The sequence below is a fragment of the Octopus sinensis genome, linkage group LG16, assembly GCF_006345805.1.
Source record: "Octopus sinensis linkage group LG16, ASM634580v1, whole genome shotgun sequence".
Lineage (NCBI taxonomy): Eukaryota > Metazoa > Mollusca > Cephalopoda > Octopoda > Octopodidae > Octopus > Octopus sinensis.
In genome coordinates this window covers 30,604,527-30,627,026 of record NC_043012.1, presented here as the reverse complement: position 1 = coordinate 30,627,026, position 22,500 = coordinate 30,604,527, and the positions used below count along the sequence as shown (strand labels likewise).

At 37.9% G+C, this 22,500-nt stretch overlaps 1 protein-coding gene across 4 annotated transcripts in view; it reads left to right on the top strand.

Moving 5' to 3' along the window:
• LOC115220426 (filamin-A) overlaps positions 1 to 22,500 on the top strand; it is a 158,505-nt gene that overhangs the window by 74,132 nt on the left and 61,873 nt on the right. For all 4 annotated transcript variants that reach the window (XM_029790552.2, XM_036509959.1, XM_029790551.2 and 1 more), the window contains exon 2: positions 1,748 to 1,871. In XM_029790552.2, coding sequence (XP_029646412.1) covers positions 1,748 to 1,871 — 124 coding nt within the window. The remainder of the gene's footprint in view (positions 1 to 1,747; positions 1,872 to 22,500) is intronic.

Sequence of the window (22,500 nt, the reverse complement as noted above, 5' to 3'; positions counted from 1 at the left end):
GCTGGTGAGAAAACCTGAAATGGAGTATCTTGCTTAAGGACACAACGCGATACCCAATCCAATTTTCATGAAACGAAAACCTTTGTCCCCAACGCCGTGCGCCTTCACGCGTAAATTGAACATCGTTCTAATTAGAAATGTCGCTTCATCAGTGACGGCTTGGTCCCCTGATTCTCTTGCGTTACTCTTCTTGCTAGAAGTAACATCACTTGGTTCACCCTGAAATTTGCTTAAATAAAACTAGAAAATGTGATTGTTTCTTTTTGTAGTTGTTTTTCTTAGTATTCTAAACAAGATATTGCAGGTGAAAAGTGTAAATTTTTAAAACTGGTTCGATTTGTAGCCAAGTGGTTAAAGATTCTATCACAGAGCCCAGCAGTTTTGGCAAACGGATTCTACTCCGGAGTTGATGCTGCTTTGCAAGTGAATTTGGTAACATGACAGCCACAAGGCAACCCGTCAAATGTGTGTGTGTGGTGTGTGTGTGTGTGTGTGGTGTGTGTGTGTGTGTGTGTGTGTGTGTGTGTATGTTTGTGTGTGTGAGTGTTAGTTCTTAACAGCTTGACAATCAGCGTTGGTTTGTCTTTGTCCCCGTGTCTTCGAGGTTCGTCATTAACAAAACCAGATAGAATTAGTATCAGTCTTTAAAATAAATATTAGTACCAATTCGATCAGCTAAATTCTTCAAGGCGGTGCCACAGCATGGCCGTAGTCCAATCACTAGAACCATTAAGATAGCATAGAGATAAGCTACCAGATAGAACATTATGGCTGCCATTAATTCGAACGATAAACGGTAATAGCGTATTATAAAATTAATACCAAATGACTATAATACATTTATCTGTTATTTGATCCGCTGTTAACAGAGTCTACACACTAATGGAACTGTTGAAAAGCTAAAGAATTACACCAAACTTAGCTGTTGAATGAAAAACATTATGGTAGCTAAGGAATTTGTCCATTAACCAATTTGTAATTGATACATCAGGAATAATACGCATTCGTTTCTGTGAAGATATGTTACTTATAAGGATAGAGAGAGCTCTGTTCCAGGAAATAGTAATACGAGATTCTATAAATGTTGTCAGTTATGGAATTAAAATACAGAATGGTATGTAAATAATGTGTCCGTCATATTATACCAATCTTTAATTGGTACAGTGGAATGATACCAATCAACTACTTATGTAAATACATAGAAGGATTATCTCTAAGGATAGACATAGGTGCGTTCGAGGATATAATAAAATATGATATACCCTGTGGAGAGAGTTGGGGTGGTGTTTCTCATTTAGGCACAAGACCAGTAATTTAGAGCAAAGGGGAGTTGTTACTCGATGCCATCGACCGAAATATTTGATTGGGGAGTTATTTTATTGATACCGGAGAGATAGAAGGCAAGGTTGACCATAGCAGGATTTGAACTGGCTTCCACTTTTGGCACAAGGCCAGCAGTTGTGAATAAAGGGGTTTGTCGACAACATCGACCCCAGTAATTAACTGGATCCTATTTTCTCCCCCTGCTCCCAGGAATAAAAGGTAAAGTTCACCCCTGTAGGATTTGAACTCAGAACTTAAAGAGCCGTAACAAATATCCCGTCGCATTTTAACGGCCTTTTTAATATTCAAATCCCATCAAGGCAATCTTTGCTTTAAATCTTTTCAGTAAAATCAAATAATTTAAACCTGATCGATTGATTCTGATCGATGAATAAACTTTTTGTTGTTTTTTTTTCTTTTTTAGGAAGAAATGTCTCAAGATTGCCGAATTTTGGATAAGAAAGATGGCACCATCTGCCTGGAATACCATCCGACCAATGTTGGTAGACATGAGGTTCTCATGAACTATGAGGGCAATCCTTGTGAAGGTAAGCAGCAATTCTTCACATACTTCATTCGAACTCAATTCAATATTTCATCCATAACGCCATCTCACGCCTCCACACGACGGAAACGAAATAGTCCTTAAAGAAGCTGAGGGTTTAGTCAATGGTTTATTTAAGGGTCATGGTTCCTGGTTTCAGTAGCTGATGTAAATCGTTTCCACTATGCTTCTGTCTAGGGCAGGCATTAATGCCACCACACTACTCCCACTCAATCATAATCAACATAATATTTCTCCGTTGTTTATAGACTCTTGCTAAGTCAAGTATTTCCCGAAATAGAAGCCAAATCACATTTAAAGAAGGAAATAACATGTTTGTTATTGTGTTTATCATTGGTGCCATTGAGAATGTCATTATGTGGTCGGTTGAATTCCTAGAAATAGCAACCTTGATTCAAATAGCATGTTACGCTTTTGAAAACGGATGGACACATAATAGAGGCGCCAGATATGAAATACTTCCGTGGAAGTGAGGATGGTCGTGATTGGAATAACTTTGATTAAGCCCAGTGTTGTTTCACTTTGGATTAAAACAGCAACAGCAACATTGACACACTTATATACACACGCATATACACTCACTCCTCAATGCATGTATATAAATATACTTTCTCAGCTTTCACTCCTATATATTGACAGTGCCGTCTAGACTAAAAAATTCCACATTATTCATCATACATATGAGTGTGTGTATGTGATAGATAGATAGATAGATACATACATACATACATACATACATACATACATACATACATACATTCATACATACATACATACATACATACATACATACATACATACATACATACATTCATACATACATACATACATACATACATACATACAACATACATACATACATACATACATACATACATTTGTTTCAATGAAGTTGTGGTCATGCTGTGAGGCTAATATTGGTATGTTGGCTAGTTTACTTCAATTCACTTCGAAATCCTCCCCCACCACCTCTGTCCGGGTTTGGTTCCATCTTTTTTTGTTTTTGGCACTTCTTGCCGTGATATGGGCTCATTTGTAATCTTAGATAAAAATTCCTCCAGATTCTTTGAACACGTTCACATTTATGCATCTTAGCTCTCTGATATTTCTTAATAAGGAATTGAAAAGCTGTAGTGTCTTTAACTCTAAGATATTGGGTCCTTAATCTTGATAGAGAGGTTGGGATGTTTGGTAAACAGTGATGTCCATGTCATGGGTTTAGCACCTTTGAACAGGTGTGCGTCTGTTTGTATGTTTGTATGATTCATATTTCATATATATATACATATACATATGAATATATACATATATACATGCATAGATACTTACCCATACACACACACGTTAATATCGAAGAGTGAGAACGAGTGCTCAACACCGCATTGGTGGATAAATATTTTTTATTTGTGGGTTAATAGGACAACCAATGGTTTTATGTGAAGTGATCTTCACAATTGTTTAAAGTATCCACGTGGAAGTCTTGATACTCATCTCTAAACATACGTATGCCCTTATGCGCACGCGTGTGTGTACATATACTCTTTTACTTGTTTCAGTTTCAGTCATTTGACTGCGGCCATGCTGGAGCACCGCCTTTAGTCGATCAAATCGACCCCGGAACTTATTCTTTGTAAGCCCAGTACTTATTCTATCGGTCTCTTTTGCCGAACCGCTAAGTGGCGGGGACGTAGACACACCAGCATCGGTTGTCAAGCAATGCTAGGGTGACAAACACAGACACACAAACACACACACACATATATATATACATATATACGACAGGCTTCTTTCAGTTTCCGTCTACCAAATCCACTCACAAGGCATTGGTCGGCCCGGGGCTATAGCAGAAGACACTTGCCCAAGATGCCACGCAGTGGGACTGAACCCGCAACCATGTGGTTGGTTAGCAAGCTACTTACCACACAGCCACTCCTGCGCCTATATATATACATTATATAAATATATTCAAGATTTTATATGAATATATGGATAGGTGGCTGGATGCAACCATAATTTACCGAAGAGATCTTTATTAGGAAACCGTCTTTGATATTCGATCCAAATGGGTTTTATTTCGCGGCTCTTTGAACGGAATCTGCAATTTCCATTAAAAAGCCATTTTCCATAGTACTTATTGGTGAACGTGATAACGCTCATTAGCTTCGCGTGTCAATGTTGTGGAAGAATACTCTTGTGCTTCTGGAGTGAGGGGGGATTTTGTTGTTGTTTACCTACGGTTAAGAATTAAAAAATAAAACGGAAGATGTATAATTGAAATACCTTACAAAAATAACCACTCCTACATTTTCTTTCATCGGCATTAGTAGTAGTAGTAGTAGTAGTAGTAGTAGTAGTAGTAGTAGTAGTAGTAGTAGTAGTAGTAGTAGTGCAGTACTAGACAGCGGCTTTCATGGCTCCTGATCTTAACTGACTGGAAGTGTTATCATGTGCATTGTTTTGTCTTGGTATAAAAGATGGGCTACAGCAAATATTCTGCTCAATACCACAGATTTGCTTGTCAGTTGTTTGACCTTAACCAGTTGAGCATGTCCCTTAGTGGCTGACAATATGTGCATCTCTGATCACGAGCAGAAATAGTTGGGGAGCATCATAGCCATGTGTTGAGAGGAATTCTTTGAGGTTTGGATAATTCACCTCTGCAAACATGGGTGTTTCGTTCATCGTCCTTAAACAACCCATATTCAGGGAACTTTTGAGCGGGATGGGCTACTCAACCTGAAGAAAATTCTGAGCCCCACCTCACCATGAAGCACACATATGGTTGTGACGTATGCACCTAGTGTACCCTTTTCAGACGGGTAATCATAATAAGTATACTGGGCTTCGTTTATTGGCACCCCAGTGTCACTTTGATGGTATGCACTGCTCTCTCACACAATAATAATAATCCTTTTCCTATATGCCCGAAATTTTAGGGAAGGGGGCTTGTCGATTATGTCAATCCTGCTGTTCGACTGGAATTTATTATATCGACCCTGAAAGGATTGCAGGCAAAAACACCTCAGTAGAATTTGAATCAGAGTCAGAAGAATGTCGTTTAGTATCAGTATTTTGCTATAGGAAGAGGTGTATCATTGTTTCCAAAGCAGAAAATGATCCCCCCACATACCCACTTCACGGTTATCTTTGGGCTGCACTTTTCATTTTAGTAGGGATTCTTTTCCTTTCCGTTCATATTTTACACCTTCTATCGCTTGTATCAGTCTTCCATCCCCCATTCATCTCTTGCCCCATTTGCCAGACGATAGTCGGGAAATGTTGATGGAGGAGGTTCCTGGGCGTCGGATCTAGGACCAATTTCTTTCACCCTCCTCAAAGGAGCCGCAAGTTTTATGAAAGTTGTTGTTCTGGAATAAACACTTTACTGAACCTCTACTGATACTGTTATGATTGCCTGCAAGCCCTGCTCCTTTCAACTCTCTCTCTCTCTCTCTCTCTCTCTCTTCTCTCTCCCTCTCTCTCTCTTTCTCTCTCCCTCTCTCTCTCTCTCTCTCTCTCTCTCTCTCTCTCTCTCTCTCTCTCTCTCTCTCTCTCTCTCTCTCTCTCTCTCATACACACATGCTCTGTCTTTCTATCTCCTTAAAGCAAAAAAACCCTTGAATCATCCTGTACATTGTCACATCCCTTATGGTAGGTGTATAACGCACCAGCTCGGCTTCGCTCATTTATTAGCCACAAGGACAAATTGTAAAACGCGCTTTCTTATTCTGATTTTTTATTTATTTATTTTATTTCGTTGCAAAAAGAAAAAGAGTAGAAATAAAAAATAATAAAGAACACTAAATCAAACAGCATAAAAATTTGATAAAATAATATAAAGAACAAAAAAAATTCCTAATCAACGTTGGGGAATAATTCGTTTACGATTTACTGCGTGTAATAAGGTGTTTCATTTAAGAGAATACAAACAAACACCGTTTCCGCTCAAAATGATAGTTACTTCCGGTTTCCGGTATGCAGAAGCCATTATCTTTTATGACCTCAACCGTTACACTTTTCAAGCATATTATTATTATCATTATTGTTATTATTATTATTATTATTATCATCATCATCGTTATTATTCTTGTTGTTGCTTTTGTCTTGTTAACAATTTGTGCTGAGCACTGCTCATTAACATACCAACACACTTCAGATACGCCGTCTTAGCTGCTTTTTGTTGTTGCTGTTGTTAGGTGTACATTTCCCGTTGTCGTTAAAGAGGTATTAAGATAACATACCGCTGGACATCTGATACTTGATCTCTTGATAACAAACTAATAAATCTGAGGATATATTATCCAGCCAGAATATTAACCGCATTGTCTAGTTTTGGTTTTTGCTTTGCTGGCGATTAAGGGGATTCGTGATCATATGGTCGAGGTTTCGATTTCTGGACCAGGTGGAGTATTTTGGCCTTAGCAAGTCACATTCTTTTCACGTTCATCCAGTCCATTCAGCCGTAAATGGGAACCAGTGAGGTGTGGGTTCAACTCTTCCTCTCTCGCTTCCTCGATGTTCTGCTTAGTCAAGAGAGGGCGGAGCGATGCCTCCGTGGTACAAGATATCGGATCCTACTCGCTTTCGAGTGACGGCTAATATTTAGCCATTCACCTAAACCACTTTTTGTTCGATCAAATTTTGGGTCGTCTTCGGTATTGGGAACATGCAATCATATACACATGCTTACATACAGCCATATATATATATGTGTGTGTGTGTGTGTGTGTGTGTGTGTGTGTGTGTTGTGTGTGTGTGTGTGTGTGTGCAGGCAGAGATATATGTCTGCATACATACATGAATCCATTCCAAACTCCAGTTATAAGCACATGCACCTGTGTGTGTATGTGTGTGTGTGTGTGTGTGTGTGTGTGTGTGTGTGTATGCGTGCGCGAGCGCGTGTGGGTGTGTTGGGGGACGTCATTGCTAAAGGAACCATTTTGTCAGTGTTCACCTGGCAGCTAACAATTTAATCTCTAGACATGCGTATATGTTTGTGCCTATACATATATGCAGGTAAACACTTTATACGAACACACGTGCACATATGCATTGAGGCATGCATTCATACATGCATACTTGCTAATGAGAAACTGATAGTCCTTATATGAAGGCTGTGTGTTTTCCCTATTATCCTAGATACACTAGGCACTTTGCGTAAAAGCCTAGAACTGGTGAGATTCTTCGAGAAAGGACATAAAAACTGATTCTCATTCCTCAGATACAAAACACTACAATTTGTAAAACATTCCAGGGATTCTCTATTTGAGGTTTCTTTTTGGTTGAATTTATACATGCATGCGCGTGCACACACACACACACACGCGTACCATGAGTTTAAGCTGCACTCATTTCCAGTTCCCCCTACTATTTAGAAATCGATTTCGTATGATTGGTGGAGGCTTATAAATTTAAGGGCAGAAGGAGGAGGAGAAAAGATACTAGTAGTATATTCGGTCCATGTCAATTGTATCAAGGTTCTGCTACTTTTCTTTACTTCCTACTTTGCTTTCTCCAACCGGGAGCCATGATGGTGGGGCGATAGGTTGCGTGGGTATAGGTGTGTGTGTGTATAGTGTATGTGGGAGGGGGGATCGGTGTGACAGTGTGTCTAAAGGGAGTACGTGTATAGTAAAACCCTGCAAAACTACTTAAATAGATTATACATAAGCAGATGTTTTGTATGGCGAGGGTAACATTGATAAGCTATGTTCTAAACACGCCTGTCTTACTATAAATACATTTATCAGAGTCAAAAAACAGAAGGAAATACAAACATATACACACATATTGCATACATACATACATATATACATACATACATATATACATATATATATATACATATATAATATATATATATATAAGCATGTAGGCATATTTGCGAATGTCTCTGTTTGTGTATGCGTACATGTAGATATGTATTCAAGCTTAAGGCAAGTGTGTGTATGTGTGAGCGCGTGTGCATGATTACGTATATGTATTTATAAATTCATTATGCACATCAATTGATAATGTGTAGGGTGGTAGGTGGGGGGAAATTGCCGGGGTGTTTGGGTAGTGTGTGAATGGATGAGGGTTGTTTATGTTTAGGTAATCTCACACCCTTTCTTGAACGCGTCCACCCTTCAACACCCTACAGTATTTCCATCAAAACCACCTCCACACCCCTATTTCAAACAGGGTCGTTATTTACATACGAAGGGAACTTAGCTGTGGGCCGGAGTCGGAGGGAGTCGGGCTTAGTTTAGCAGGAAGGCGATGATTTAGTATTGCACCCGTATATAAAGTTTTCAATACAACAGAACAAAACACCCAAAAATAAAGAAAAAAGAATGAAGAAACGGGTATGTTTTTATCAGAGTGTTCTTTATAATCTAACATAGTGTCATACAAGATATTATCACATTTGAAACCCGAATCGGTGGAGCAGCGGTGCTATGGCTCCTTGCTTCAGAACAGCCCATAAATGGTGTTTAACGATTCTATTCGAGACGTGGTGGTGGCAGTGGCGGTGGTGGCAGTGGCGGTGGTGGCGGTGGTGGCGGTGGTGGCGGTGGTGGCGGTGGTGTAAAGCAGGGTAGTAAAACCGCTGGGGGTATCCCTTCCCATTATTTTTAGTACGAAACCCAGATTATTATAACCAATTGTGTTGTTAGCTAGTGATTATCTTTTCCTGGAAATCGTCCTTTTCGATATTGTCCCTTAGATGTTTACTAGCACAGCCAAATCCTACGTGAATAGATCAGAGCATTTATATATATATATATAGATATATATATATATATATATATATATATATATATATATATATATATATATATATATATATATATATTCGTAAGCGTGGCTGTGTAATATGAAGCTTGCTTCCCAAACACATGGTTCTGGGATCAGTTCCGCTGCAAGCGGCTTCTACTATTGCCTCGGGCCGACCAAAGCCTTGTGAATGGATTTGGATTTGGTACACGGAAACTGGAAGAAGCCCGTCGTATGTGTGTGTGTGTATGTGTGTGTGTGTATGTGTGTGTGTGTGTGTGTGTGCCTTTATGCTTGTGTTGCTCCCCCCCCCGGTTTGACAGCCGATGTTGGTGTGTTTACGTCTTCATAACTTTGCGGTTCGGCACAACAGACCGATAGAATAAGTACTAGGCTTTCAAAGAATAAGTCCTAAGGTCGATTTCTTCGACTAAAAAGCCCTTAAAGACGGTGCTGTAGCATGACCGTAGTCAAATGACTGACACAAGTAAAAGAATATATAAAGTAACAAACTGCGGAAAAGAGATCCTTCAAAGGAGTGTTAAACATCCAATTCTCTTGTATATCATGTAATATTATAATATAAATAAATTATTGGATTGTCAATAGCATCTCTCAAATATATATATATATATATATATATATATATTATATATATATATATATATATGTATGTATGTGTGTGTGTATATATATATATATATATATATATATATATATATATATATGTATATATATATATATATATATGTGTGTGTGTGTATATATATATATATATATATATATATATATATGTGTGTATATATATATATATATATATATATATATATATATATATATATGTATATGTATAGATAGATAGATTGATTGATTGATTGATTGATAGATGAATTTTAATAAATATTAGTAGAGAAACAATTGTCCGTAAAATAGTTAGTAGGGGCAGTTGACTTCTTTGAGGTCGTCAAATATGTCCCCTCACATGAACTTGATAAGGGGTTGCCCGGTTTGGCTGTCCACTATGCTGTGATGTATACTTTACCTTATGTAGGTAGATCAGAACTAATGCATTGAAGCTCATAATTTTTCAATGTTATTTTGGATGTTTCTGTTTTCAGATTTTCGAAGATTTAAATAAATATTTATTGTCTTAGAACTGCCTATAGAGGAAAATTTCACAGTTGAACCAATGAAGATGTCGTTAATTTTAAATTTCTAGCTTTTCGATGTTCTTCCCTCGAACTTTGGAACTTTACAATTTTGATACAATTAAAAGTTGTAGAGTACGAAACAGCACGAAAGAAGTGTTTCTATATATATATACGGGCTTCTTTCAGTTTCCACAAGGTTTTGGTCGGCCCGGATTATAGCAGAAGACACTTGCCCAAGGTGCCACGTAGAGAGACTGAACCTGGAACCTTGTGGATGGGAAGTAAGCTTCTTTCCACGCCTGTACCTATATAACTTAGCATTACAATTCATTTCTATTTCCATGATTCATTCTATTAAAAGAATGAACGAGAAAGAATGAGAGACGGGGGGCGGGGGGGAGAATAGAGAGAAAGAAGAACACAACTTTTCTAGATTCTTCTTTCCGTTTCTTTCCTTTTCTCTACAGAATAATAATGTTGGTTACATTTATTTTACTTTACCGGATATGACGAATTTGTTCTTCAAATATTTATATTTCGCACAAAATGAATACCGGATCTTCCTATAGTTGATAGGGTTTGGGGAAGAGGTCGAGAATACCAAGGGACCCGCTCTGCATGATAACCTAATAGTGAGGTATCTGCAATAAATACTTAATGTATTAAGACAAAATATATTAATGAAAAATTTACTTCAGAAATGAGGAGAAAGAATTACTAATTCGAGATCAAATCTGGTCGAGAAAGGCAGGGGCGACAACCTCGGAATATGAAATTTATTTATAGTATTTTGGGATATAAACATCTCCAAACAAAGTCGGAATATTTCAACAGGTTTTGACCAGTCAACTCTCTCCTTCTCTCACAATGACGCACTCTTTTCTATATTCTCTCCTCCCACTCTCGAACCCTTCGTTTTCACTCCTTCCTCTTCTCTTCTCTTTTAGTCCCTCCTCTTCTTTATCACAAATCTCACAATGGTTACCCCTTGCTTTCTTTCATTTGCTTTTTTTTTTCTCTATTCTCACCTTCTCTTCTTTCTTCCTTCTCTTTCTTTCTCTCTCATCCTCTCGCTTTCTCTTTCCCTCCCTCTCTTGCTCTTTCTCATTGACTTCTTCCCTTCTAAATACCTAAACCTTTCATTTTTCATTCAAGCTTCCCTCATCACTTCTCTCTCTTTCCCCACCTCTCTCTCTCTCTCTCTCTCTCATTTTATCACACCCTCCCTTCCTCCCACCCCATTCTATCTATCATCGCTTATTAACCCGAAATCTGTTTTTTCTTGTTCCGTTTTCTTTTTCTTTTCGTTTTTTCTTTGCTTTTATCAGCCTTCCTTAATTGGCCGTCATTAATGCTTCGTTCAACTCTTCAAATTCAGTAACCTTATGAAAGATAATGCGACAAATACTACCTTATTATCATAGATAACACACAGCACACACATACACACATACACACACATAACGCACGCACACATATACACACTACATATTTACCCATTTCTCCCTCTCTCCCAACTCTCACTCTCTCTGTCTCTCTGTATCTCTCTCTCTCTCGGTCTCTCTCTCTCTCTCTCTCTCTTTGTATGTATATATATATATATATATATATATATATATATATATATATATATTCTTTCTCTTTCCCTCTCACCTAATCTTAGTCGATTAATGGTGTCTGGAAAAAGTATCTAATAACCTATTTGATCTTTAATCACCAGCAATAATTCCAAAGGCAGGAATATTTTAATCTCATCCGGCTATTCTTAGCGTTGTTCTTTATGCTATCCCTTTTTCGTTTTAAGTGAATGTCGGAAAAACATTCCTTTGGGATGGACGCTATCCTTGTAGATTAAGCAAAATTCATAGACACCCTGCGTAATGAGGATAACCTCAACGCTCAGATTTTGTGCGATAGTTGGACATGGAGAGATTCTTCTACAGTCTATTATGTGGCTATATGAAAGTTTTTGACTCAGATAGGTAAGTGGGGACATTTTTATAAATGGAATTTGAAGCGTCGAGTGAGTTGACATTTTAGAAATTAAGTAAATCTCGAACGCAGAAGAATTACTGTGAAAAGAGTTGAAAAGATCCGTCTATAAGGGTATTCTACCTGATCTTCTGAGCTGTTTTCACAGCAGTCTTCCTGAGTTTGAGATTTCCCTCATTTCTAAAATATCAAATAGGCGACGGGTTTTATGTATAGGAAACGTATATTCATATAAGAAATATAAGAAAAATCTATTTCACAAGTTATGGTGGAAGCTTCGGTTACACTGTTAGGAAACTTTGTAACCGCATGGTTTCGGGTTCAGACCCACAGCTGAGCACCTTGGACAATTGTCTTCTCCGGGCCGACCAATGCCTCGTGAGTGAATTTGATAGACAAAAACTGCGTGCACGCCCGTCGTATGTGTGTGTGTGTGTATATATATATATATATATATATATATACACACACATACATGTATGTATGTATCGTTGTCTGTGTCTGTCCTTTCTCACTGCTTGACAACCGGTGTTGGTTTGTTTACGTCCGCGTAAGTCAGCAGTTCAGAATAAGTAGCAGACTTATAAAAAATGATTGAAACAAATAAAAGATCTAATCTGTTGGATGAGAGAGAATTATTCGTTATAAGGATTTAGTCCTAATTGAGAAGGGAGAAATGGAGATCAAATAAGGGCACAAAAGATCGGGGGTGATGTAAATACACGTGAGAACTGATACTTTATTTTATAAAGGACAGGAATTCTGCTTACTATCTGCAAACAGAGAAAATGGTTGAAAGATTCTTGTGGATGGTGAGATAGAGTGAAATTATATTTGAGCAATGACCGCAAAAAGATTGTCTTTGCAAGCGAGCAGAAAAGACTGAAAGAGCAGGTATTGCGGATGCATTATAGGGGTGTTGCATTGCGGATGCATTATAGGGGTGGGGTTTTTGCCTACGAATTTTAGCTTGCTATTCCCGTCAGGCGATATACATATATACATACGTCTAATACATTCACGCATACTTACATTCATACAGGCACGCACACATGCACACACATATTTGCAATGCATTCTTTAAATTTAATGACTGACTTGCTGTTCAAAGGATGCCATAAAACGTAAAAGAGGATTTTTTATCCTCACAATCTCATCTTTGAGCCGGTTGCAGGTCAAAATAAACTCTAAATGCTTAATCACGAACAGAAAACACATAGTTTTAGATAGAGTTCAGCCGTCAGAAATGCAGACAAAACCGAATACAATATATCATAAATCTTGCCCTAGTCTAACCTTTGTTATTTCAAAATCTACTTCACTTATCTTAGACTTGTCTATGCCATTTCTTTCCTTTTTAATGCCATATTTTAAGCAACATTTGTTTCTACTCAATATTTTTGTTGCTTTATATTTTGGTGAAAGATACGTTTAGCGCCATGTGTTTACAATCTGAGCTTCTTGACGCGCAATGTGGAGCCTTTAAAAACACTTCTTCGGGATAGCTTCCCAATAACAGCCAAGGTGATTGCGTGCGATCTATTCCTGAGAGTATAAGGACTTAGAGGAATATAGCCCGAATTAAGCTAACAACATTTTGATTTATTTGTATTGTTCTATTACTGATACGTTTCATACAAAGATAACTTAACTCTAGCTAAGTGCACATCGGTGTTTTTTTTTTATTATTATTATTTTATCAGCCTAACATTTTCCACCAATTTGATTCTGCTTAATATTTTTCCACCTGTCACTGATTGTCTTTTTATTAAATAGATTTATAAGAGACAGATTTGGAAGCTAATCTATATCTTCTATTTACTTTGAATCACCCATTTTGGAGGAGAGGGATTAGCTTAGGGATTAGGTCGTTGCCCTGATGATCATAAGGTCGCGTTTACGATTTCCGAACCGGATGGTGCGATGTGTTCTCAAGCAAGGCACTTCATTTTACATTGCTCAGGTTCACTGTTCTAGACATAATTGGGAAGTTACCCCTTTGACTGACCGGAGACCCATTCAGGAGTGAATGCTATAATCTCAGTTACATACATACAGTGGAAATCGTATTAAGGTCCAAAGGGTCATAATTCGTCAACTTTCTGCTTCCCCGAAATATTTGTGTTATTTCGGAGCTAAATATTTATTTTTTTGTTCATTATTTTCAAATAATTATTTCTATACTTTTAATTTGTTTTTAACATGAGCTGTTTTCCGCGATAGAAATATTTTCGTTTAGATAAACAGTAAATTTTAAAAAGAGATTTTTTTTTTATCCCTTCATATATTTTTTTAGCAATATATTAAGATGTTACTATTCCCTCCCGTTCTGAGGTGGCGAGCTGGCAGAGTCGTTACAGTGCCAGGGATATTGGATGCTTGATGGCATCTCTCTCGGCTTTGCGCTTTGAGTTCAAATTCCGCCGAGGTCAATTTTTCATTTCATCCCTTCGGGATCGATAAAATAATTACCTGTTGAGCAATCACTGCAGTCGATATAATCGACCAGACCCTTTCCTCCGACAAAATTTCAGGTTTTGTACCTAGATCACAAAGAATTATTTGGCTTTCTTCTTTTTAACATTTTTATTATTATCTTAAAGAATTTTAAGTGTTATTCTTTTGTTTTTATTTAAAAGTTAAGCATTTAGAAATTTTAGGGGTCTTTAGATTTTTCTATTAATGACTTAACAGTAGTTGATCCTGCTGCAAAAGATAAAACATAAGGGGCAATTTTTAGGCAACTATATGCAGTACCTTTTCTTATTTCTTAACTGAAGGATGAACTTTTCCATTAGTTCCATAACAGGCAGCCCATGAATCTTTCCATGACCAACTATTCTATTATCACTCTTATACAATGTGCCTTATAATGATAGGGCGTGTTTTAAATACAGGTAACTGGCACTAGGGCAAGTGTGGCTATTACAAATTCAAATATTATAAATAAACAAGAAAGCTTATCGAGAACGTGTGCACACATTTGTAGGAAACTGTGGATCAAAGTTATATCATAAAGTTACCGAATATGTCCGCAAACACTTCTCACAACCTGCACATCACATCATTTTAAGACAGCTTCTCTTATCTCAGCGCTTAGATGTTCAACAGTCATAGTTCTCATAGGGTTTTCATAGTGCGCCATGTTGTAGGGTTTTTTTTCTTTTAATGGAGACGTAAATTGAATTAAAAATTTCTTATGATTTATTTTTACCAAAAATATTTTGATATTTCATCTAGATCTGTAGTAGATTCTTTGTGGCTATGTGTGTGTGTGACATATATATATATATATATATATATATATATATATATATATATATATACATATAACTCTTTCTTTCCTTCTCTAAGCATCTTATTAATACCACGTGTTCGCGTTGTTGTTTTTTTTTTCTTGTTGCCTTTTTTCTCCTTTTTTGGATTATATATATATATATATATATATATATATATATATATATATATATATATATATATATATATATATATATACGAGTAAGCATATAAATGCAAACCAAGGTGGAAAAAAAGTACTCGAAAACTGAAGGTAGAGTAATATGCTTTTATATTAAAGCTGCAAAAACATCACATAACCTGTTACTCGGGTTTTCACGTGTCCGTTCGTCGGCCGGTTGTGATCAAGACCATTGCGATCAAGCAGCCTTACTCACAACTGTCCGACGAACGCAAACGTGAAACTCAGAGTACCAGAGTGATATATTTGCAGTTTTAAGTACTCACACACACAACGAAAAAAATATAATGAATGTGTATAACTATATGCATATATTCATACATAATGTATATATATATATATATGTACACACACACACACACAAATACATACACACACACACATGTGTGCATCTATATATTCACAAGTGAATGCATATAGACAAACAAACATACATACACACATACATATGTATATATACATATGCACACACATATAGATACATACAGATACATGGACACATGTATTTCCGATCAGCCACATTGATCGAGGAAGAGAGAGAGAGAGACTCGGGAGAAAGTGAAGAAGCAGCGGGTGAAATGAAGGAGAATGAATGAATCAGTGCGGAAGAGTGAATGGGAGGAATGGTGGCGCCGCCTGGTGGTGATGACTGGAGTTACGAATGCAGCATAAAACGACGAAAGAGGAAACAGAAGTGGGTGGAAGGCCCAGGAAGGGTGTAAAAACAAGGAGGAAATATAAGAGGCAGCTTAGTTTGGATGAGTTATGATGAGATATGAGAAGGTCGAAACACGCACTACCCCCTCATCCTCCTCCTCCTTACCTTCTCTCTCTCTGTCTCTCAGTCAATTTATTTGTACCCTTTCCTCTTTCTCGGTTTATGTCTCGATTTGGGATCAACTGTTTACCGGGAGAGATATGAATGCATTCACACGGACTCGCCTACACATACATCTACCTGCAAATATATATATATATGCATATACGTATATGTGTATGCTTGTGTAGAGTAGATACAAACACATACACACACACACACATATGTATATATATATATACACACACACACAGTAATGCCTTGCTATATCGCGGTTTACCTATCGCGGTTTATTATTTAAGCTTACGTCGATTCCTCCGTGATATTGTTTTTGCATTTATAATAAAATAAATACAAATTATAAAAATAATTTAAATACAGGACTGTTTCTACTTCGCGGATTTTTACCTATCGCGGGGGTGGGGTGGTTGGACCGTAACACCCGCGATAGTTGAGGGATTACTGCATATTCTTGTACTTGACTGCGGCAGTGCTGGAGCACTGCCGTTTAGTCGAAGAATTCGCCCTGGGACTTATTCTTTGTAAGCCTGGTACTTATTTTATCGGTTCTTTTGCTGAACCGCTAAGTTACGGGGATGTAAACACACCAGCATCGGTTATCAAGCGATGTTGGGGGGACAAACACAGACATACAAGCATATACTGAACTGTGTGCCAAGCTAGAGCACCACCTTGAAAAGCGACGGGCTTCTTTCAGTTTCCATCTACCAAATCCACTCACAACGCTTTGGTCGGCTCGAAGCTATAGTAGAAGACACTTGCCCAAGGTGCAACGCAATGGGAATGAACCCCGAACCATGTGGTTGTAAGCAAGCTACTTACCACACAGCCACTTTTGCGCCTACACACACATACACACACACACACACACACACACACACACACACACACACACACACACACACACACACACGCACACACACACATCTGTATGAAGCTCTGACTACCTACACCGTGAAACGATAGCAGTTTCTTAATAAACGCTAAGTCTACATCATGTATAACTGGTCTTTCCTTCCGTTTGTAAATATAAACGAGCGCACACAGTCACACACACACATACATATATATGTAAATGTGTACATACACGTATGTGTGTGTGCGTGAGCAATATATATATATATATATATATATCGAGAAATAAGGGATGCTTTATGAAGCACCTACGAGGGTGAGGTAGGAGTAACACGGAAGGGGGGAGAGAGGGGAGGGGAAAAAAGGATTAGAACTTAACGAAGCTTTTTCTTCCACAGAGTTCTCTCTCCCTCCCTCACTCCCTCCAATTACTTATATATATATGTGTGTGTATAAACATATATACATATATACGTATATATATGATTGTGTGTATATATGTGAGCGTGTATTTACGCGTGCGTGTGTGCGTAACGTATACAAGACTTGCCGCGGAGTGTGAAGGGCGGCAATTATCAGTAAAATCTGTGTTGTAAGGAAGAAAGCTTGAACGATGCTATGGAATTTCACTGCCGACAGATGGCAGTAGTAGACACTTGGAAGTTATTTGTAAGGGCCTGGCGGTGGTAGTACTGGGGGTTGGGATGGTGGTGGTGGTGGTGGTGGTGCGGCAGCGGCGGCGTCGATATAGATAGGTAAAGTGTGTATATTTATGGTGTATGTGAGGCGTGTGTTTAGGGCAAGGTTAAGTAGACCTTTCTGATCAAAGACATTCCAGTCGCGAATGAGCAAAGACTACATATTGTGTGTGTGTGTGTGTGTGTGTGTGTGTGTGTGTGTGTGTGTGTGTGTGTGTGTGTATAATATATATATATGAACATGCATACATTCATAAGTTATATATATATATACATACGTGTGTGTGCGTGTGTATACGTATGTAATACCTATCATAAACATATGAATAGATAAATAATTGGAAATTGATTGAGCGACATTATTTAATAATCTCTACATTTGTTTCGACACGGTTTTACATTCTTAGTTCGTTGGTGAGCTGATATAATTAACATATTGGAAGAAAGGCATCTTGCACCTGTGATGAATGATAAGGATTACACAATATATCATCTCACCAATGTACTGCGAGTGTAAAAATCGATTATATTGATTTTAGATCAAGAATGTCGTTCAATTCCTTTCTTGTCATTTATTTATATAAAGTCTATGGATGCTATGGAATTCTTGATGTATATCCAGCAGTAAGAGTATTTCCACCGTATGATGACATCAGGTAGCCAATAACTGTGGACGAGCTTTGTACAGCTTTCAGCAAGGTTTTTATTCGAATCTTATTTAACTCTTGCATGCGTGTGTATGCGTACGTGCGTGTATGCGTACATGCGTGTATGCGTACGTGCGTGTATGCGTACGTACGTGCATGTGCGTGTGTGCGCGTGAGAAATTTGTCTCGTCTCCACAGCGTCTTTTATAAAGAAGAACAAGCACACAGTTTACAGCCCGCCATGAGCAAGTCTATCAAATATGATAAGTTGCCCATCTCCTTTTTTTGATCCTCTCAGCCACCCCATCCGCACCCCGCTTTATGACAGTATCATAATCAATCAATACTTACACACAAATCAATCACTGTTCATGCAAGTACTTCCGGAAGAGACAACTACCAACATGACCGACCAAAAGTTATGGCTTGGTTCACACAAGATAACTACTTTCCCCTCCCCTAGCCCACCCCCTGGGATAGAGAGATTGCGCTGTGGTAAACGGTCATATTTTAATATTCCAACTGGCGGAATCGGTTGCGCATCGGATAACAATACTCAATGGCATATCTTCCGGCTCTTTACGTTCTGAGTTCAAAACCTGCCGAGGTCAACGTTGCCTTTCATCCTTTCGTTGACAGCCAATAAGATACCAATCAAAAACTGGGGTTAGAATAATCCCGCTCCTCTGAAAAATGCTGGCCTTGTACCAAAATTTAAATCGTAGGATTTGTATATAAGGCAGCGAGTTGGTAGAATCGTTAGAGCATCGGTCAAAATGCTTCGCGTCATTTATTCCGGCCCCTTGTGTTCTGAGTTGAAATCCTGCCAAGGTCAACTTTGCCTTTCATTCTTTCGGGGGTAAAATAAAGAATCAATTCAAAAGTGGGATTGATGGCGCCTGTCTAAATTAAAAACTATAATAGTATTGGCTGTTGCAACAGTGGTATCAGTAATAATAGTGGTGGTGGTAGTAGTGATCGTCGTCGTCGTGGAGCCGTGGCAATATTATAGTATGGCGTATAATAGATGTTGTCATCGTTAGTGCTACTGTTTTTGTTTTTGTTGTTGTTTGGCCTCGGGGCCAGCCCTGATCGACTCTAAGTAAGGTTAAGAGCAATCCAGCCTCGCCCGTCCTCCTCGTTTTGCTTACTTCCCCCCCCCCCCACCTCATCAGTATACATTTTCTTTATTACAAATAATAATGTGTGTTTTAGGACGATTTGACTGCTATTTCTATAAGACTTCTTCCAGCGCATGACGGAGAGCGACAAAAGAATTAAAGTTAGAGGGAAAGAAAACTGGACCATTATTCTTATGACAACAACCGATTGATTGTGGGTAGTAGTAATAGCGGCGGCGCTGGAGGTGGTGGTGGTGGTGGTGGTAGAGAAGGTGGTGGTGGTGGTGGTAGAGAAGGTGGTGATGGTGGTGGTGGTGGTGGTGGTGGTGGTTGGTGGTGGTGGTAGAGAAAGTGGTGATGGTGTTGGTAGTAGCAGTAGTGGTGGTGGTGGTGGTGGTGGTGGTAGAGAAGGTGGTGATGGTGTTGGTAGTAGCAGTAGTGGTGGTGATGGGTGCCGTGATGTGGTGGTACTATTGTCGTAGTGTAAAGTTGCCCAAAATTGGCCATGGAAGTGAGGAGAAAAAACATTATGGCGGGGAGGGTACTTTGATGGGGGGGGAGATGGTGGAGATGGTGGAGAGGAGGAAGTAGGAGGGTCGGTGATGGTGGTAGTAGACACGTGTCTAGGTGTGGGGAAGAGGCGGAGGAAGAATAAATTTTGGTTGTTGAGAGGAAGAAGAGAAAGGCAAAATTACAGAGACAGAGAGAGAGAGAGGCAGGAGTGAAAGTGATGTGCGCGCGCGTGTGTAAGAGAGAGGATGAGGAAAGGGAAGTAAGAACTGGAAGTGTGTCTCTGTTTCCTCCCCTTCACACCCCAGGCGCCAGCGACGGCTCTTTGCCGTTTATGACGGCACTTCTCTTACTCTGTGTGTGTGTGTGTGTGTGTGTGTGTGGTGTGTGTGTGTGTGTGTGTGTGTGTGTCATGCTTCTTCATATATACACACATATATAAATAATGTGGGTGGCTTATTAACAATTTAAAACAATCACCACCACTACTATTACTACTGCGACTACTAAATTTGCATTATATATATATATATATATATACATATACCCATAGACAGAAAGAGAGAGAAACGGAAAAGTGCAGATGTATGTGTGTGTGTATAACTATCTATCTATGTATTTGTACATAGGTATGTGTGTGTAAATCTCTAATGCGTTGACAATGCTTTATAGATAGCTTGTATGTAAGTCTTTCTCTTTCTCTCTCTCTCTCTCTCTCTCTCTGTATACACACACATATATATATATGTGTGTGTGTGTATGTATATATATATATTTTTTATATATATGTATATATATATATGTATATATATGTATATATATATAATATTTATATATATATATACATGTATGTATATATATATATATATATATATATATATATATATATAATGCATATATATATATAATATATATATATATATTATATATATGCAATATATATATATTATATATATATATATGCATATATATATATATAATATATATACATACATACATACATACATACATACATACATACATACATACATCTGCATGTTTATACTTTGGAGGAGAGCGTGTATAATTGTAAATATTTGAGAGTGTGTGTTTATGCATGTGGGAATATAGGTGTACACATCCCTATGTATGTATGTATGTGTATTTTCTGTACAATACGTGAGAGATATGATGGCGATATCAAATATCAAAAGTATGAGCTCTTTCACTTTCCCAGCAACCGAGTTCTATATATTTATATTTTAAATCTACCCATCAAACTACCTACCCGTATACATACATGCCTATCTATCTTTCTAGCTACCCATAGACTTCGTTCGCCACCTACTTACATAATTAAGAACCTACCAACCCACCTACATAAATACCCCTTAGCTATCAACCGAGGTACCGAACACCCTTCTAATACGCTCCCCCGTACCCAACTGTTTATCTACTACACCGACACCCTACACTCCCAGGTACTCAGATATCCACCCAGTCACATACCTGCCTACCTGACTTCCAACACATGTATCGTATACCCATACTCTCACCTGCGTGCTCACCCGCATTCCGAACTATCTACCTACACATATGCTGTGGCTCCTCTATATAGACACACGCACACATGAAATATATAGATACATATGTGTGTGTATATGCATGTGTGTATGCGTATGTATACATAAATTTTACATATTGTATAATTTATACATACACGTGTGTATATATATGTTTGTGTATATATATATATATATATATATATATATATATATATTATATATTATATATATATATGATTTACTTAGACAGATAGATAGATAGATAGATAGATAGATAGATAGATAGATAGATAGATAGATGATAGATAGATAGATAGATAGATAGATAGATAGACCACCAACGATTTGGGGATTACGCATAAATGTCTGTTTGTAATAAATTTAAACAAATGCTTATAAATTTTTCTTTATGTTTTGATATTTCCTCTTTCAATTTTGTTAACACATAGGCACCATAATACGAATGTCCATTAATAGATGTTCCTGTCCGTCTCAAGCTCAAATAGCACATTAGTTAAACCTACAACTTAATAAGTAGTCAGTGGTTCGACACCAAACAGTAAATTGGAGTTTAAGCTAACAAGTGTTGCCTTACTAACGAGACTAGTATAGTTATGTCCCCTGAAGAAAGAGGTTCTTTCGTTTTCCTGTATACATGACACAACAGTTATAGAGGAACTAGGCTCGGGAAAGCTGAAAACAGAAGCTAAACCTCAAAGTTAGTTCTCAAGGCAAACAGTTGCCTCCCCTTGACACATTTCTTTCTTGTTTGTGGACGGTTCTGTTAGTAAATGCTGTTCTTAATCCTTAACGGACATGCATTTCGTTACGAATGAGACATTGAAGTTCTGGCATTACCTTGGGTTAACATATGTCGTATATCGGAAACAAACGTTGGTCAGACATTCGGGAAACTTAATGTAACGACAGAGAGCATCGACCGAATAGATTATGATTATACTCTATATTGAGTATTTAATATTTCGTTTACTATAACCAACGAGTGTATGCATACACAC